The sequence below is a fragment of the Xiphophorus couchianus genome, chromosome 16 (genome assembly GCF_001444195.1).
Source record: "Xiphophorus couchianus chromosome 16, X_couchianus-1.0, whole genome shotgun sequence".
Lineage (NCBI taxonomy): Eukaryota > Metazoa > Chordata > Actinopteri > Cyprinodontiformes > Poeciliidae > Xiphophorus > Xiphophorus couchianus.
The window spans coordinates 4,117,162-4,136,475 of record NC_040243.1 but is presented as its reverse complement, the minus strand read 5'-3'; the positions used below and the strand labels follow the sequence as shown (position 1 = coordinate 4,136,475).

General features: G+C 36.1%; 1 protein-coding gene across 10 annotated transcripts; it reads left to right on the top strand.

Annotated features, from left to right (window-relative positions):
* The first annotated feature begins 130 nt into the window (after positions 1–130).
* Positions 131–19,278, top strand: LOC114160123 (glycine-rich cell wall structural protein). Of its 10 annotated transcripts, none has more exons than XM_028042556.1 (26): positions 132–471; positions 1,826–1,918; positions 3,797–4,008; positions 5,619–5,667; positions 5,772–5,800; positions 6,254–6,313; positions 6,412–6,444; positions 7,132–7,206; positions 7,279–7,362; positions 7,916–7,945; positions 8,035–8,079; positions 9,370–10,185; positions 11,083–11,133; positions 11,223–11,270; positions 11,363–11,419; positions 13,160–13,213; positions 13,412–13,447; positions 13,543–13,602; positions 14,200–14,244; positions 15,063–15,095; positions 15,275–15,331; positions 16,502–16,576; positions 16,777–16,809; positions 16,888–16,926; positions 18,295–18,351; positions 18,956–19,278. In XM_028042556.1, the coding sequence occupies exons 1-26, from the start codon at positions 275–277 to the stop codon at positions 18,958–18,960; spliced, it is 2,373 nt and encodes a 790-aa protein (XP_027898357.1). In that variant the 5' UTR covers positions 132–274; the 3' UTR covers positions 18,961–19,278. The 10 variants fall into 10 exon arrangements, with proteins under 10 accessions (XP_027898359.1, XP_027898362.1, XP_027898357.1 ...); XM_028042555.1 differs by having other exon boundaries at positions 135–471; positions 5,619–5,666; positions 5,780–5,800; positions 15,063–15,104; XM_028042554.1 differs by having other exon boundaries at positions 135–471; positions 7,279–7,359; positions 15,063–15,104.
* The last annotated feature ends 36 nt before the right edge of the window (positions 19,279–19,314 follow it).

Genomic DNA, 19,314 nt, shown 5'->3' with positions numbered 1-19,314 from the left:
ACGAACAAAAACGGGTTACACGACCAGTATAAAATATATTTTTAAAAATGCTAATTTGCGCCACTAAACTAGAGGGCGCTGTGGCTGCCACCTCTTAAAATGTCCCCCAGATTAAATAAACAACCTAGAAAACCAGAACTGATTCTAACATGAGTGAATCTGCCGAGGCAGAGATATCAGGAGCCGCTGTGGCTTGTGAAGCCAGGAGGTAATTCCTGCATGCAGACTCTTGAACAAACCATCAGGATTTCACTGTCAATAACATCCTGACTCCATGAAGCCTGCATGCCATGCTGAGGTGCGCGGTGTTCCCGTGCGGTGGAAACTTCCACACGCCGCCCGTCACAGCAGCGGGTCCCGTGCAGACGGAGCGAGCCGAGCGCCGATCAGCTTCCCAGTGTTTACCTGCAGACTGAGGTGCAGTGCGCTTCAGCAAACCTCCCAGGTTTTACAGTGTGCGACTTGTTCGAGGCACGTTTTCATTTCCAACCCGTGCTGGTGGAAATCTTCAGCGTACAGCTAACTGCTGTTCACTGAGTGGAGGTGCGCTCAATGTAAGGAACATAACTGTAACTATATAGAACTATTATAATTTTAAACAAAGACTTATTGTGCAGAATTCACCTTTTGTACCTTTTTATGCTTCCATTTGGCTCTCAGCTGCTTCTTAAACAAACCCAAATGTTTTTTTGGACATAACTTCGTGTTTTTTGGTTTTTGGAAAATTAACCATTTCAAAAACATCCTCATTGTTAAGTCACTAGCTTGGTTGCTAGGTATGAGCCTTGACCTAGCAACCAAGCGAACTCCAGCACATTTGGTCATCTGGTTTTATCTCTGTATGCGCTGTACAATGGCTGCTAGAACAGACATGTGTTTTGTTGCCATCTTACCACCCAGAACCTCTTGCTGCATTTTTGTTGGTTGTGCAGGTGGCCCCACTTCTGATTTTCAAAGATGTACAGTTGTATAATTGCGTATCTGTTTGTAGCCATTTTTATGCAAGTGTAAACATGGTGTAAGGGGGACATGGCTATAAACAACTTATTTGGATTTAAAGTGACAAGAGGCATTTGAATTTCATTATCTAAGACTTATTTTGTGCTGTCAATCACCCTCTGTGAAGTGCTCTCCTCCCCCCTTACTCTCTACTAAGCTGCAGCTAGCATAGCTTGTTGTGAACCCTAATTCTACTTATCTCCCAATGACGGCAAATAAATGGTTTTCCTGTAACGGTGAGTTGTTTCTCCAGCATTAGCACATTTAGCAGCACGTTCATGAAGCTGATTGGCAACACTAAGACCCGCCTCCTGATTCTGATTGCTTGTTTTTGACTGGTTCATTCAGATGGCAATAGTAACTCAAGAAGAAGGAGGATGTCAATCTTATTGATTATCTGTCTCATGGCAAACTGTCACTACAGGTTACAGTTTTATCAGATATGTTAAAAAATGCTTTTAAAATCAAAGTAACATATTTCAAGTTTAAAGTATTTGTTAGAAGTGAAAGTAGTAATGTTTCTTTAATATTAAGGAATTATTGATTTAAAACAAGCTGAAATGTAAATTATAAGTTGGTTTTGCCTTATCTCAAGTGTACTAAAAATATTTTCACTGGAAACTTTACAAAAACACTTGGTAATATTTTGTGTTTTGGCAGCATTTCTAAAACCTTCACTTTAGCCAAATTTTGATATGTACAGGTTATTCTCAAACATTGAGTCTGTGCCATTAAAAGCAACTTGACATCAGCTAAACGAGCCAGCAGAATTTGAACATAATCACATTTTTTCCCTCTTCAATCCTTTTTAATGTCCATCTCAAACTTCCGACGTCTTCCAGAAAGCTGACCCACCTCTTGTAGCCGAGGCAGACGCAGACAGACGAATGTTTAGAGGTGAATCATGGATGAAGGAGTGGTGAGTCAGACGGGGGTAGTGTTATTGTCTTGTTCTCGGTACCACCAGGGAAGACGATGCGGTGGTCCGCACGTGTGACGAACGTTTTCCAGCTGTCTTCCCTCAGCGGTAAATCATAATATGTGGTTCTATAGTTTGCATTCAGTGCTGCTGTGCACAAATTTAAGACATAAACTTTACGTTAAGAAATGGCTGACAGGACCCACCACAGCATAATGTAAAGAGGATCATAAAGGCCGTCCATACTGCCTGCAAAAACACAAAGTCCTACCAAGTATTTCTGTTGAGTTTCTAGTACAAATGTCTTAATACACTTAAAATAAGACAAACTACATAAAGAGATTGTTTTAAGTCAATATTTGCTTAAAATTGATTAAAAATTACTAGTTCCATTGGCTGATTATTTCACATATAAAATGGGGAAAATATCTGGTTATAAGTTTTTCACCAATATTAAGGAATTATTGACTCAAACAAGCTAGTTATCTTCATGAAAAGTTATTTTTGAGTTAGTTTTGACTTATTTCAAGTGAGCTAACATATTTGCTCCTAAAATAAACTAAAAGTATTTGGTAAGTTTTTGTGATTTTTGTCTGATGCACTTATTTATGTTAGAGAGCCCATTTTTCCCCCCAAAGGAAACTGCGTAAAATTGCTTTTTAATGAGGCCCGTTTCCTTCCTATAAACATGATTCATTGCATCATGTTTATCTGTCTAATTGCTCCCTAAGGTTAGCACACAAATATAATATATGATGTCACTTTCTTTCCATTTAATTTCTTACCTCAATATTCAGAGAGTCCTGTTTATTTAGTTTTTCGTTCTAACAGGTGTGATGATGAAGTAGAACCAGAAAAACAGGTAAAAGTATTAAAACAGGACAAGAAGCAGCTAAAATAAAAAATGTTTTTAATTTGTGTCAAAATGAGTTTGTTCTCAACACACTTTGAAAAAATAAACCCTATAAAATATCTCAGATGAATCTTGTATCTTATCTGTGACCTTTCACCTTTTACAAAGGCTTATTCATAGAAATTGTGGCACAATTGGAGCTCTGTACCGCTGGGCTGCAAATCTCCAAAATCAGCGATAGAGAAAAAAAAGTCAGTTGCATTATAAGTTTCAAAAGCTTTTTAAGAGATTAAAAACAAAATAATGAGAAGAAAATATAAAAAGTATCAAAAATGAAGTCAAATTTTGTAAAAGTCATGTTTCCAACTGACCGATTTAAGAGCCAGAATTAGTTTTTTTATTCAGTTTTGGCGACTTTCACTCAACTTCAGTCCAATTTTCAGGAACATTTTGGTTTATTTGGTTTGATGTTAGCTTCTGCGCTAGCACTATTTGTATTAATGCATGTTGAGGTATATTTAGTGTTTTAACGGTTATTTTATGCAGTTTTAGTCAACTTCAAGTATCTGTGGATTTTATGTTTTTTCCTGGTGGCTGTGGTTTCTAAGTACTGGGTGTCTGTTGTTTTGCTTTTACCTGCATATGAAATAACAAATGCAGATTTTGGCAGTTTTTCCTTTTATTCATGGAAAATATATTTAATTTTCACAACAGAGTGACAAAATGTACCAGTAATGTATTTTTATATCTATTTTTTTGGTCATTTGTTTAGAAAATAATCTTTATTAGCATATTGAAGAAAATGTGTTTGTCCTATATTCTCAAATGTTTTATGTTTTTCTTTATTTTTAAAGCTTAAAAATATAAATAAATTGGCGGTTCTTGCAATATTACAGTTTCCTTTAGTAAGCTGTTTTGTGGATCTGAATTAGTTTTTATTGGTGGACTGGAGACAAAAATCTCTAAGATATTCTCAGTATAAACAAGACAAAAATACTTTTGTGTTTTTGCATATGGACCCTCAGCTTATGGAAACAACGACCCGGTTGGAGGCGTCAGGCAGCAGTAGGAGTGTTGTTGGGGAAACCCGGTGTATATATAGGAGGTGAGGATGTCTCTGCTGCAGCTTTCTGTCCGTTTTTCTGTCTCTTTCTCCCAGCCGGCTCCATCATGCTGCTCCGCGCTCTGCTGCAGACTTCACTGGTTCTCTGGCTGGCTCAGCAAACTCTGCAAGGAGGTGAGAAATACACACATTACAACAAACATTTTGAAATTCAGTGAAACGGAAAACCTTTTTATTAAATTTCAAACTGGCCAAAATTCTCGCTATTTTGGACTATTATCACTAGTTTGTTGATTTTAGTAGTAAAGTTGGTGAACTAATAAGAATATATATATTAACAGTTTAACTTGTTTTTCAAATGTTGTTTTCTTTCTGTATTTTTTAATAACGTTTCATAGACTGGATTTAAAAGATGCAACATGAATTAGTAATTAGTTACATTTACTTGAGTAACTAATTGCATTTAGTAGGAGTATTTATACTACTCTGTACTTTTTACTTTTACTTGAGTAAAGTTCCTGGATTACTTAGTTACTCATTACTGAGTGTGAATGTAAAACTTCACTCATTCACACTGAATGAACAGAAAGCTTGTTTTAATCAAACTCTCTCATGAGTTTTATAATAAAACAAATTAACTAGAAAAAAAGCTTTTATTTTGTAATTATGCTATTTATATAAATTATTGTCATTTTGGTCTTTAAAATACCAAAATTTCTACTTAACTTTTTATTTTTATTTGTCTGATGATGTAATTTTTAATTATTAAATTAGGTGTTTTGATTAGTTACACTGCAAAAACTTACAAAGTATTTTTGAGTAGTTTCTAATGCAAATATCTCAGTACACTTTAGATAAAACAAAACTAATTTACAAGTTACTTTTTAGCACAATATAGGAGCTTGTTGTAAGTCACTAATTGTTTAATATTGACAAAAAAGTACTAGTTCTAGATTATTTTTCCTGTTAAAAGTGAAATCATCTGTCAGTGGAACTAATAATTATTCATCAATATTAATGAATTATTGGCTAAGAAAACTCCTATATCTTGCAGAAAAAATACTTTTAAGTTAGTTTAGTCTCATTTCAAGCATAGAAATATATTTGCACTATAAACTGGACAAAAAAACTTGGTAAAACTTTGTGGTTTTGCAGTGCATTCAGTACTTGAATAACTTTTTTTACCAATTTTATTTTTTTACTCTGACTTAAGTAACTTTCTAGATGTTTACTTTTGACTTTTACTTGAGTAAAAATATGTTGAAGTGGTGTTACCCTTACTTAAGTACCATCCTACTCACCGCTGATTACTATGATGTTAAATATTCTACAAGAAATTAGCTGAATTTGCAAAAACCTACAGAAGAAACGAGAGATTAATTTCAGTTAAAACTTGATTAATGATTCGGCATCTTCAATGACTTTCTCTCACCTACCTGATAAAAATCATGCCTGTGAGACGGAGGAGGATGAAGACAAAGCGGTGAATATGTGGCTCCATGACTGCCGGCCAGTCGCTGTGGTTCATATTTTCTGTTTTCTGCAAATCAAAGGCAGGAAAAATCTGACAGCAGATCGTGAGAAAAACTTCAAGGCTCCACGAAGTCGCTGCATTTTATCCGCCGTCTTCTTTTAATCTCAGTTTTATAATACATGCAGGTTTCTGTACACTGTGTGTTAATCCTTCCACAGTAATATGCTAAATTGGTTGTTTTGTTGTGATTTAATAGGAAGTTTGCAAAGTTTTTCTGTTATTATGTATTCATGCATTCTTAATATTCCAGGAGTTAGTCCTCAAAATGTTGCCTTTGGGAGAGCGCTGCCAGTTCGAGGTACGGCGATTCCTGAAATGTTTTATTTATTCATTTTCACTAAGAAAAAAAGAAACATACATAGAAAATCAAAAGAACTTGTAATTTAAACAAATGTCTAATTTCTGTTTCAGGTGTTGGAGTAAAACCTGGAGGTCAGCCTTTACGTCCAATCATCTATTCACAATTAATCTCTTAAATTTAAAGCATAAAAGCTGCATTTATCCCATTTATTTGAGTATGTTCATCTATTTTTCTGTGTATAAAAACAAAAACACAACAAAACTCTAAACATTTGGACAAACATTTACAAAATACATTTTCTGCTCAGTTTTAACCTCCTTCTTCCAACCAAATAAATACTTTTCAATATAAGTTGCAGTTCTTTATTTTTATTTATTTATTGGCGAATTTGCATTCATTATGGGAAAACAAGTTCTTTCTTTAAAATTGTATGCTATAATATCGACAATATCGCCGCCTACTGGTCAAGAATGAGTATTGCAGTATTTTTTTTTTTTAAACGCTAGTTGATGCAGATTTATTTTGCAAACATATATGCCCAAAAACTGTTCCCAAATAAAAATTCAGTCTCCTTTTCTTGCCAGTTACTGGAGCCCTGGGAGCAGTAGGAAACCGATACGGCACAAAAGCAATGAAGACTGGGCGTATGTTATTTATTTCCAGATTAAAACCACTTTATGTGAACTAATAACTTTAAAAAGAGACATTTATGTGTATTTATTTGTATATTTTTTCATCTCAGTTGGACGTTATCCTGCGGCTCATCTTGGTGTTGGTAAGTTAAGATCAAATATTTATTAATGATTGTACTATTAGTAGATAGACGTCAAAGCCAACAGAAAATAATTCATTTTAAAGGTTTCCTGAACAGGTTTGGATTAGTCTCTGAGTGAAACAAAACACGTTAATTAAATTTAACTTATTTTTTTTTATTTTTGCACAAAATAATAGTTAGATGTTGATATTTTATAGTCTGGTCACTTCTGTCTTTTATAAGCTTCTTTTATTTTATGGGGTACTTCCACTTTCAATCCAAATCAGCTGCTGCTGGCAGCTAATCTGTACATTTTATAGCTGCATTTAGCAGTTAAATCAGCTGATTTAACTGCTCAAATTTGGGTTGCTAGGTAACGGGGCTGGGCTTGGCTGTGGTTGCTAGGTAACGGTGCAGCGTCGTGGAATGGGACTCAACATTCTGGTAGTTTTTGAAACGGCTCATTTTTCAGACCCCAGAAAACGTCGACTTATTGCCGTAAGACGACTGGGAGGTTTTTTTTAAGCACATAAACTGTTTTCAGAAGCAGTTGAGAGCCAAATGGAAGTTCAAAAACATACAAAATGGGAATTTTACATAAAGTCAAATTGATGTCTAAGCAAAATAAAAGCTGTATTATGATTTTTCTCTATTTGAGTCAAATTATTGAACCAAATGGCAGAAACATTAGTTTCTACTGGCCTCCAGGAGGATACAGATCTCTTGGACTGGGAGGAAGAGGAGGCCTGAAGCCCGGTGGATATGGAACCCCAGCGGGATACGGTAGGTGGTCCTCCATCTTTTTCACAAATTCCCCGTTTTGTCTCCATTTAAGACTCACTCCTGTGATTTCAGGCGCCAGTCTGGGAACAGGAATGGGACTGAATGCTGGGCTTACCAATGGACTGGGACTGGGTCTGGGCCAGGCAGGAAAACGTGGTAAGATCAGCAGAAACTAAGTTCTACACCAGGAGTGATTAACTTATTTTATTTTGGGCCAAATAAAGATCATAAAATCCACTAACTTTTAAATTATCAATAGCTGTCTCTGCATTCAATAAGTTCTTAAAATTAAATAATATTTAATATCTTTTCAGATTGATCAAACAGCTTTGATTTGATTGATAAAATTATATTTAATCATATGATTGTTATCTTGAAGGTTCTGTTTTGGGTCACATAATGAGCTATGGCGGGCTGCATTTGCCTCCCACACCTTAAGTTTGACACATTTGATTCGAACGCTCACTCACATAATGGTTAAATTTTGATATTCTTTGGTGGTGGTTGTTTTTTTAATTGATGGGAAACTGTTTATGGAAGATGTAAAACAACTGAAACCTGTGCTTCTGCTTTTATGTCTCTGTTGCATTTTACCAAAACAAAACAAAAATATTTAGTCTTTGTGTTTAACGTCACAGAGTTCAATCAGGAAATATTTTATCCATCTTTTAAATCAGATTTCAACTTTTTCTTTCTTGTGACTTTCCAGTGTATGGTGCAGGCCTCGGCCAACTTCCAGGTAAATAAATGCTTTGCTTCTTCCACAATTATTTAGCAAAACAGCTTGCCTTATTTAAGTTTGAGATATTGGTTTGTCTTCTGTGCCAGGATATGGAGCTTTCCCTGGCATTGGGTACCAAGGAGTACGGCCAGGTTAGTACTGAACCCTCATCCTCTGCACCTGCTTTGTAATTTATGGCCTTTTTTATACAAACACAATTTCCAATATCTTCTACTTTTACCCCAATTTCCTGAAATTGGAGCATTTTCCTTGTGGTTACTGGTGCAATGGTTTTCTGCAGCTAATGTTTTCTGTTACCAATGTGTACAGTCAGTATAACTAATGTAGGTGTAAACAGAAATCTGTTATATCTGCTTTGATTTAAAGTTTTACTGAGGTATTCTATCAATTAGGGGATACAATAATCTCAATGTTTCTTTGTTTTATCTTTATGCATCACTTACACATAAATTTATCGTTCTGTTTTTTCCTCAAACTGAATTACTGCTTTTATTTGAAAAGAAAATCACATCTATTTGCCATAACCTGACTGCTGTTTGCTGCTGTTTGAACACGTTTGAATGTCTTCTGCATGTTTGCATTGGCGTTGATGAATGTGTGGATGCTGCAGCTTAAAACAGACATGTGGGGTTAGAAAACTTACGTTTTTTGGTAATTTTGTGTAAAATACTTGTATTTTGTTATCTTCTGCCAAACTGATTGTATTTTGTATGGAATCTGAGAAATGTTTTGGGTTTCCTTTATGTTCCTCTCTAGTTACCTCTGAATTTATTACGGTTAGAAAAGGTCTAACCCTATTAACAACTTGCTATAATTGTTTAATTGTTAGTACCATTAAGGTTTTGCCATATTGTGTTCAGTTTCTTTGTTTATTCTTGTGTTCGTTTCCTTGTACATTTGGATTTAATTCTCTTAAGACGGCCTAGTATTTTGTGCGTATGTAATTCAAATTCCTTTTGAGTTTCTTCCTTCTTGAATAGCTGTTCCTGACCAATATGGCAAAACCTTAATGGTAATAATAACAAACTTATATGGCAAAACCTTAGAGACAATAAAAATGAAGAAATATGGCAAGACTTTAATGACAATAGACAATGTGTGAATGAGTTGTCTGTCCGACTCACAAGTTGTCTTTTTCTTGGCTCAGGTTGGGTTATAATGCTGTAATCTTAAAGTTTTCTTCCTCTCTTGATTCACAATTTTCTGAAAATCAAAAGAAAACTGGATTTTCCAACTAAACTAACTTCATACCACAAAAGCACTGATTGTTGTGTGAAGGAGGAGTTTAGCGTCACCTATTAGCATTTTTAAAAAAATCAGATCTCGTTCAAATACAAGACAGTCAGTGTGTCTTCCTCTGCAGGAAACGCGCTACTGTCCAAACAGGAAGTTGTGAATGCATGATGATATTTCTCTGCCAGGTGTTTCTGCGGCAGATTTGGGTGGACCTGAAGGGGCGAGTCTGGCACAAGCAGCTCAGGATCTTAAAAGAGAAAAGATCAGAGCTGTAGATGAAATGCTTGGAGAGCGAGAACAATCGCTGAGGAGAAGCAACGCATTCGGTCCGACTGTTCCCAGAATTCACGCAAGAATCGAAGTCAAACGACTCAATCCGAGCATGCCGTCGTCAAATCTCAGACCTTCATTTCCTCTTGATAAACAGAATAAAATTCTTGGTGGAAAATATGAACTTGGAGGTCATGAGGCCATGCTGGCAGGCGCAGATATGAATAGACAACTTCCTGTTGATCGAGACGTCAAAAGTCTGGATTCCTACAATTCTGGACTTCACAATCCCAGAGAAACAGCAAATCAAGACGCTACAAACTGTGGAGCTCCTGCTGGTTTGCCAGAAATGTTGGGCATTAATCCTTCAGAGGTCAAAGCTGGGAAACGCTTCGGGTGTAAAAATCTTCCTGCGCAAGGTCAAGATGGCAGAAGCGATGTTTTCTTCCCTGTGCAACGTCAAGCAGGCATCAGTCCTTTAACTGCACCAGAAAGCAGTCAGGACCTCCAGAGACGTCTGGCTCAAGACAAAATCAGGGTCAGAGACAGATCCCAGCGCTACGATCCGATCAGGGCCCAAAGTTTGGGCATCACCTTAACCAGAGAGGAGCAGGAAGTTGGCGGTTTTACTCAAGAAGATGCCAGACTCCTTCCTATCACTGGACATGTAAGCAGAAAGTCAAAACCTCTTCGTTTGCCAGAGCAGACTGAGAGGAATACGCAGGCGGCAAGTAAGAGAAAAGCTTCATCTTTTTCCACCATTTTCATGTTTTTGTAGATCAAATTCACCCTCATATAACAATCCTATTATCTTATATTTAATATGCGTCAATATGCCGGTGTATTTAATATTCTTTTTCCTTCAGCAGCAGAAACATTACAATATGGCGTCCCTCAGGGTTCTGTTCTCAGTCCTCTTTCTTCTTTTTAATGCTGTGTAAATAACTTTCCTATTACCTTCCTTTGATGGTGAGAAATACAGACATAACTACCTGAAAAAACAGTCTTAATCAAGGATGGAGGTAAAGTTTTGAAACCTAAAGGAGAATAAAACTGATGTTTTTCTCTTTTTTTTACCTCTGGTAAAGCTTCTGTCGTCTATTTCTTGTCAGCATGGCCCTAAAACTCTGTTGTATTTGGGTGAAAGAACAACGAGAACAAAAGATTTTTCCTACCATTATAAAAGTAAAAGTGGAATTTGCTAAATGCTACAAGGAATTTAACCGAAAACGTGATTTCATCAGATGAGACTAAGGTTGAAATTTTCATCAAGAAACTCCCCAGTGAATCTGTGGCTAAAAGACACAACAGAAACAAAGCAAGTTATGCCGACTGTTAAATATGGCGCAGGATCTGTGGGCCTGTTTTGTCTGTTTAGCTTCCAAATGATTGTTTTATGTATTTCTCACATTTTAGTTTCTGGACTCTCTGGATTTATTCCAGGAAAGTTTCCACCTGGCGCAGAAACTGCAAATAAAATTTTTTTCTTCCAAACAGACTTGCAGACAGTTTATGTTTTCTGTCGCATTTCTCTCTCTGTTTAGAGAAACTCCAGACTGACTCCAGTCCTCCAGGTGAACTAACGGCACAAACTGAGTTTTTTCTTTCTTTCCTTGGTTTGTCTGCAGGTTACATCGGAGGAGCAGGAAACTATCTGGGCGCTGCAGGTTACGGCGCAGGTAGCGTCTGGCCTTCCTCACAGGAAGTTTCTCTCCTCTTCAGCAGTTTCAGTAACCGTTGATAAATATTTCTCGTGTTTTTCTCACAGGTTTAGGACAGGGCGCTTATCTGGGAGGTGCTGCTGGAAAACTTAGTGGTTAGTCTTTAGATGTATTTAATTCTGATTCGAAGGTGAGTTTTAGTTTTGGGTGTTAACTTGTACGTTTTTCTCTTTTTCTCACATCCCAGCAGCTGCTGCGCTTGGACAGGGCGCGTATCCACAGGGCGTTGCAGGGAAATCAAACGGTGAGCGTGTGCAATCATTCTTACATCTTTTAAATTATGTTTTAATAGTTTTTTTTTCTGTAAACCTAAAGGAGAAGTTAGCATTTTCCTTCAAACCTGGATATGAACTTTTTATGCTGCATGACCAGATCCACCAAATTGTGTGAGAATGTAGAACATAATGTAAATAAATAAAAATTATTGTGCAAAACTCTCTAGATAAGATGCTTTAATTCCTCCAGATGTTCTTTTAACATCTGATACTCCATCTCTAGGCTTCATTATAAAATGCTAAGTCTTTTCCTTTTACCTTTTTCACTGTATTTCTTTATTTTAACTAAGCGTTTCAAAACCAATGCAACTGTTAACATTTCTTATTTAGAGGTCAAATAAAATATTATTATTTCTGAGTCCAATGGTTTTTGAAACACCTTTTTTTTTTTTTTTAATTCACCAGTTAATGCATGTACAACAAACATTACAGACTAACTAAAAGCAAGAAGTGGTATATATCTCCAAAATATATAACCAGATAATACAATGAATAATAATACAAAAATAAAATGACCAAACAAACAGGTATACATTAAAATGGACACATTCAAAAAAGACAAAACATAACAATTGGTGTCACAACAAAACCTATGAAATTGTTTATTATATGTGGATCTTTTAACCTTGGCAGTTATTTTCTAATTTGCATTGTTATTTTCCCTGATAAACTCAGTGTCACAGATATTCAGGGTAGAAGTGGAAAAGAGAAAGGAAGTAGCTAAATAAATAAAAATATATGCAGTTTGAACCTGATGTCAGGTGAAGGCTCCAGGTGAGGCAGCAGAAAATCCGATGCTGCTCCTAATTTGCCTTGTAAACTCGTTATTTCCCTGCAAACCAAAAGTTTTGTCTCTTCTGCCGTCTTGTGATTTTCTTTGTGGTGAACTTTAATGTTTCTGAAAGTGAAAACTTGTCGTCCTTTCATGTGGATTTGAAGCCAGGCTGGTTTACAAACCAAAATAAACTTTCATTATGGGGTTCTGTTAGTGCCGAAAATGTTGGTGTGTCTATGTAAGCTGCATATGTAGTGTGCTTATGTATTGCACTGCAAAAAACTGAATCTGACCAAGTAATTTTGGTCTAGATTCTGATGCAAATACCTCAGTACGCTTAAAATAAGACAAAACTTAAAAGTAACATTTCAGGAAATATAGTAGCTTGTTTGTCAATAAGATCTTACTTGGTAAGATTTTGTGTTTTTGCAGTGTGTAAATGAAAATTAATGTTCTACACTTTTCTATGTCAAGACTTAAGATGACATCTCTTCATTTGAATATAACTGAAAACACTTAGTTTGCTTCTTTGTGTGATTTTTAAAAATCTGTACAGCTCAAAATACCAAATACCACAGTCTTAATATTTATGAATAGCACAAATCTAGAAGAAATATACCAAGCACACAATTTATACTGGATTTAATACAAACAGAGAGAAACTATTAGTTTTGCTTTCTAAAATATGTCATATGAAAAAGAAACAAAACTTCAACATTTGGGTCAAATTTTACAGAACTATTAAATACATCTACAAAATGAAATCTAAACATATCTAAATGTAGTATTTAGTTTTGTTTCTGTAATTTGTTTCCTTTTCATGTGACATATTTTAGAAAAGAACCTCCATATATAGACATGAAAGCATATTTTTGGCACTAATGGGACTCCGTACACATGTTGCATGCATTATGTTTTTAATCTGCTGTGACAGGATACGGTGATGGAGTGACGGGATATCTTGGTGCCATGGCGGGCAACGGCTTCGGTAAGTGCCAACACAGCAGTACAGATGCTGACAAACTGCAGTTTTACCAACAGTTTGCATTAAAATTCTCACTTTCCAAACTGACATCCAAATTAAACACACCAACATTTGGCTTTGAAAGTTTTTGTTTTGATTGTGAACAGAGATACTGGTGAAAGTTTTGGCACAAAACCTTCTTTCCTCTTCGTCTCCCAACAGGTTATGGAAACGGATACGGTGATGGTTACGGAGCAGGTGAGTAAATCCACATACGGGTGGGAAAAAAGGGTAAAACTTGGTTTAGTTAACGAGTAATTAGTTAATTAGTGCTAATTAGAGCTATGTTTCAGGGCTTGGTTACCCTGCAGACTTAGCTGATGGTGCTGAGAGCAAATCGGGAAAGATTGAAGGTAACAATAACCTGTTGAAAACCTCCAACAGGTGATGATGACACTAACAGCTGGACGCTTAACCTGCAGCGTATGAATGACAGCTTTAAAAACGATAGGCTGTCTGCTTATGGCTAGTGTGGTTAACATATCCACTGGGTGTAGCTATTGTGAAGCTGGCCATCTTATTCTGGTACACTGTAAAAACACACAATCTTACCCAGTAAGATTGGTCGTGAAATAAGACAAAACTAACTAAAAAAATAACTTTTCAGCAAGAAATAGGAGCTTTGAATTAATAATTCATAAATATTGGTGAAAAAGAACTAGTTCCATTAGCAGATTATTTCACTTATAACATGAATAATGTCTTGTTATGAGTGAAATAATCTGGCAATGGAACTCGTTCTTTTTTAAAACCAATATTAAAGGATTATTTACTTGAAACAAGCGTCTCTATATGTTGTTGAAAAGTTATTTTTCAGTTAGTTTGGTCTTACTTAAAGATTTTGTGTTTTTTCCAGTTTGGTTTCTGGTCTCATGTCTGCAGGTTTATTAAAAGGTTTGCTTTTAAGAATTATTTTTTGACTGACATTCTTTCTTTTCCTGATGTTTCAGCTCTCAGTACAGGTGGCTACGCCGGACCGGTCCAGGGTGGATATGGTAAGAACCGACCCATTATAAAATCGCTGGTACATAATTATTATTATTAGACTTTTTTGAGCCAATACAAATTTTATATTTTATTTCCATGTGGGGTTGTGCTGAGTAGGTATTTGCCGTCACTAACCTCAGCTGCTGGAAAGCCAGCTGACCAAACGTGCTGGAGCTCCACTGGGGTTACTAGGTAACACGCTGAGCTCGGTTGGGGTTGCTAGGTAACGGCGCAGTGCCCATCGATTGTAACTTGCCAAAAATACAGCTGGCAGTTTTGAAGCACCTGGGCTGTTTTTAGTGGCAGCTGAGACTCAAGTACAAAAACGTGCAAAATGTGAATTTTGTATCTTTGGTCCCCTTTAACAGTCTGAGTGGCCAGAGTGACACCATGCCCATCTGCTCTAATTCACCCTTGTGTTCCTCTTTTGTAAAAGACTCCATGTATATTTACAAAATAACTTGTTTGCCCTTGTTAAATATTTAAATTGAAAATGTCTTTACTGAGAGCGTAGACTTGGTAAAGAAGGAAGTATGATAGTAGTTTATAGATAAATACTTCAGATTGTCGGTTATTAAAAGCGCTTCTCCAAATAGCCTAAACTGAAAAGTTACTAAATGACTCAGCAGTAAGACGCTATTGCAAACAACTCCATTTAAATGAGGCAGGAGTGTTTTTAGTAAACGTTACTTCTGCTACAAATATTAAAAGCAGAACAAAGTTGCTCCTCCGCTCCCTAAGTTTACATTTCAATGTATCAGAACATAGCAAAAAACACCCTGCGCCATAAAACATTTCCACTAAACCGTTGTTAATCTGTCTGCAGGAGGACTTGGTACGGGGCTGGAATCAGTTGGAGGTAAATACGGTGAGTTCTGCAGAAACAACCTCGTCCTCCTGTCACATGATGAGTAAACGCCGCTCTGCAAGCGTGACTCAGAAGTCAAGCATGTCTCACACCAGGACCTGAATCAACATGTAGGCTACAGGATAAGGAATGATATGAGTCACCTGAGTCGGGTGTTGTTTTCCTTTCAGGAGGAGCCGCTCAGGTTCCTTATGGTAACGCTCCGGTGATCCCTGCTGGACTGGAAGGTAGGAGCTTCCTGTGCAACTCATTACAGCAAAAACACTAAATACTACCAAGGATTTTTTGGATTTTCTAGTTGTACTAGAAACTAGATCTGCTACACTTGAAATAAGACAAAACTAAAGTACAAGTAAGTTTTCACTAAGATATGAGGGCTTGATTCAAGCCAGTAATTCCTTAAAATTGATAAGAAAGTAAAAGACATAAGTGACATAACATGACTTTTTCCCCATATAATAAGTTAAAGGGGCAGTATTATGTAAAATCAACTCTTTTTTTAGCTTTTTCATCATGTTATAATATTATTCCTTCATCAAAAACACACCTGGAGTGTTGCTTTGATTCTTTCAAGTTTGAGAAATCATTTAATCTTCAGCCATTCAGCTGAGCAAAACGCCTGGGTGGGCCTGGCCCCGCCTCCAAGCTGCAGCTCCTCCTCTGAGCTGCAGCTTCCAGGCTTCCACCTCACAGAGCAGCGCTTCCCCCACTCAGCTCCTTCAGACTAGCCAGCAGCAATTAGCAAACACCCAGTGGGGCTCATTATATGAGCTACTTTTCAATAAAACGCTGGTAAAAACTTTGCTAAATGGTTAATGGAGGAGTCGTGTTGTGATGACTTCCTGAAGGCGGAGTTTCAGAAAGAGCAGGAGTTCCTTAAAGAGACAGAGGCCCAATTCCAAGGTGTTAAATTAAGATGTTAGATTTCTTTTAAGTCATATTTTTTTTAACAACTGAAGGTAACATTGTTACTTCATTGTGCTATAAAAATTCTGAAATCACATATTGCTACCCATTTAAAATGTTCCACTTGTTGATTATTTAACTTAAAACTAATACTTTTTCATAAATATAAAAAAATTATTGGCTTAAATTAATCTCTATATTGTGCTGAAAGTTACTTGTAGGTTAGTTTTGTCTGATTTAGATATATACACTAAAAACCAGACAAAAATACTTGGAAACATTTAATATTTTTGAAATACAAATGTAGAAAATCAATAATTATGACTTAAGCTTTCTTTTTCTTCTTTTTGACAGAGAGAATGTCACCATCTTAAGTTAAATGTCACACTTTTTGTTAGTGCGAGACAAAACCTCTTTTCTTTCATGACATCCTCTCTGTTCTTCACACTCACAGCTCTCAGTATTGCCTAATGTCGCTTTATTTCCTTCAGGCGACGGCGGATACCCGTATGCAGCTCAGCAGCTCGGCCTTGCAGCTGAAAGCGCCAAAACCGCCAGCAAATACGGTAAGAGCGTGTGAGAAACTGCGCACGACGGAAAAAAGGGCGTCTTTCTGGGGTGTTAGGTTTTCTGAAACCAGATGTACTACCACTGAGGTTATGACCCAAACATTTAAAAACACGAAGCAAAAAGGAAAAAACTATGATAACTTATTCATTTATATGATAGTATTTAGCTAATTTTAATTATTTTCTTTCTGGTTTAGGTGCTGCTGCAGGATTTGGGACCCAACAAACAGGTGAGTTTTAGCAAAAACTTAATTTTGAATCAGGTTTGTTGTCTGAAATGTGACATTTGGTTGTGTTTCCTTGTTAAGGTTTCGGCGCAGCGCTCGGCGCCTCTCAGGATGCTCTGAGTAAGTCAGTAAGAACCAGATACTTCCTCTAAGCTGATCAACTTCCACTCATTGTGATTTCAGCAGCTGTGAAAAGGAGCTTCTCGTTTCTCCTTATGAGTTGGTTTTTGGTGTTTCTGTTGACTCAAACATTCAGAACTCGGTTGATAGCAAAACAATGAAGCTTAAATTAACATTTTATTTAAAAATGAAACTCTTTAGGAATGCATTATAGCTTTTCGGCATATAGAGTTTAACATATTCTTTTTCAGAGTTAGATAGTAACAGTTACTTGAGTAACTTTTTTGGAAAAAATTTACTTTTAGGAGTATTTTACTACTCTGTACTTACCTCATTAACTCTATTATGAAGTATCTCTACTTTTACTTTAGTAAAATTTCTGGATTTCCTACCCACTGTGAGGAACTTCACTGAATGAAGGACAAACAGGTTTTAACCAAACATTAACCAGACACAGATACAAACCTTTGTTAAGGATTCAGAAATTTTGTATTTAAACTAATTGATTTGGAAAAATATTTATTTTACCTGATTTTGTAATTTTTTATTTATATAAATTAGTTTCTCTAAAATACCAAAATGTCCTCATAACTTTATATTAGGACATTTTGGTCCATCTGCTTATGTAATCTTTAAACAAATTAATTTTTGATCAGTTACTGAGTACTTGAGTAGACTTTGTACCAAATGCTTTTTTACTCTTGCTTGAGTCATTTCTCGGATGGCTACTTGTTGTTCTTACTTCAGTAAAAACATGTTGAAGTAGTGCTACTCTCACTTTAGTACAAGTTTTGGTTAGCCTACCCACCTCTGGTCACATTTGTCTAGCACTGTGCGGTTACCTAGCAACCCCAGCAGAGCCCAGCCCCGTTACCTAGCAACCCAAGCAAAGCTCCAGCACATTTGGTCATTTTATCACAGCAGAACCATTACACAGCTTTTTATGCACCACAATTTTCAAACAAGTTTATATTTCTGTCCTTCTGATGATGTAATTTTTAAATATTACATGATTGATGTTTTGATCAGTTACTCGCTACTTGAGAAGATGGTTTTTGGTTTTTTTTACCAAATACATTTTTACTTTTACTTGAGTAGAAATATGTTGAAGTTGTGCTGCTCTTACTTGAGCACAAATTGTGGTTACTTTACCCACCTCTGGACTTTCTCTCATTATTCTGGCATTTAGCGAATAGAAATAATTTTGGTAACTCCAACCGACCTAAACAAGAGAAATTTGATCGTATTTCACTCCAGAGAGTGAGGGAAAAAATTCTTTTGTTTTTTATTTGGTGTTGTGGATTAAACTCTTTTCAGATTTCAATTTGCCTTTGAAAGACTTTAAACTGGGGTGTTTTATTTTCACAGTGGAGCAGACTGGTAAATATGATGGACTGAATGCTGGCCTTGGTAACGGTTACAAAGGTTAGTATGATAAAACCTTGCAACTAACTTTCTGGGATCCTACTACTAGCATTAAATATACTGATTATTTGTTTACAAAGCAAAAAGCTTCCTGTTAAAGACGATTTCCTCTGCATTACCATAGTATCTATATTTCTTGAACATTTTCTCACATTACAGTCAGTTTTATTGGTATTTAAACTGACAAAACTGTCACTTTAATTGGTGTATTGTTAGCATTAACTAACTAGCAAGAGATGTAACATAGGCAACATTAGCATTCTTGTTAACTAGCTTAACATGATATATTAGCATCATTTAGCCAACATAATTAGCATGCAGCACCATTACTCAACTTACACGGTTTGTTTGAAAAAAAAAAAACATTACTAGTTCTTGCTGGTTTGGTTCATGGTGCGTTTAAATACGGCTTGGAAAAGTGTGCTACTGCATTTTAGAAATGTATTAAACAGCATTAACGTCTATTATGCCCATCCATATGAAAATCGTGTATAATTTTCCTCTTTTTTGCACTACTTTGTGTTGGTATATTACATAAAATGTGTGTTGTTGTTCCCCCCCCCCCATTTTTCTTGACTCAATTCTCTATCTGTCTTTGAACCAGGTTAAGAAAATGTGGACCTCTGTAGGTGGATCATCTCTATAATATTTCCAATGTAATGCATTAATGCAGAGTTTTATTCCTTCTGTTTGACTTTTGTTGTATGTTTCTCCATTTATTTGTCTTGACCTTGCAAAGCCTGCTGTACCTTGTGTTCTGTTTTATTTAGTCAAAGTTTGTCAGGTGATGAACATAAATAGATGCAAAGAGCAAGAAATGTGTTTATGTTTTGTAAATCAAGATTAGCCTGATGATCTTATTGTTTCAGTCGAATAAGTCATCATGTAATGTGATGTGGAATAAAAAAGAAACTTTCTGAGTCAATATATCGTCTGACTTCATGTTTCACATTCTCTTAAATA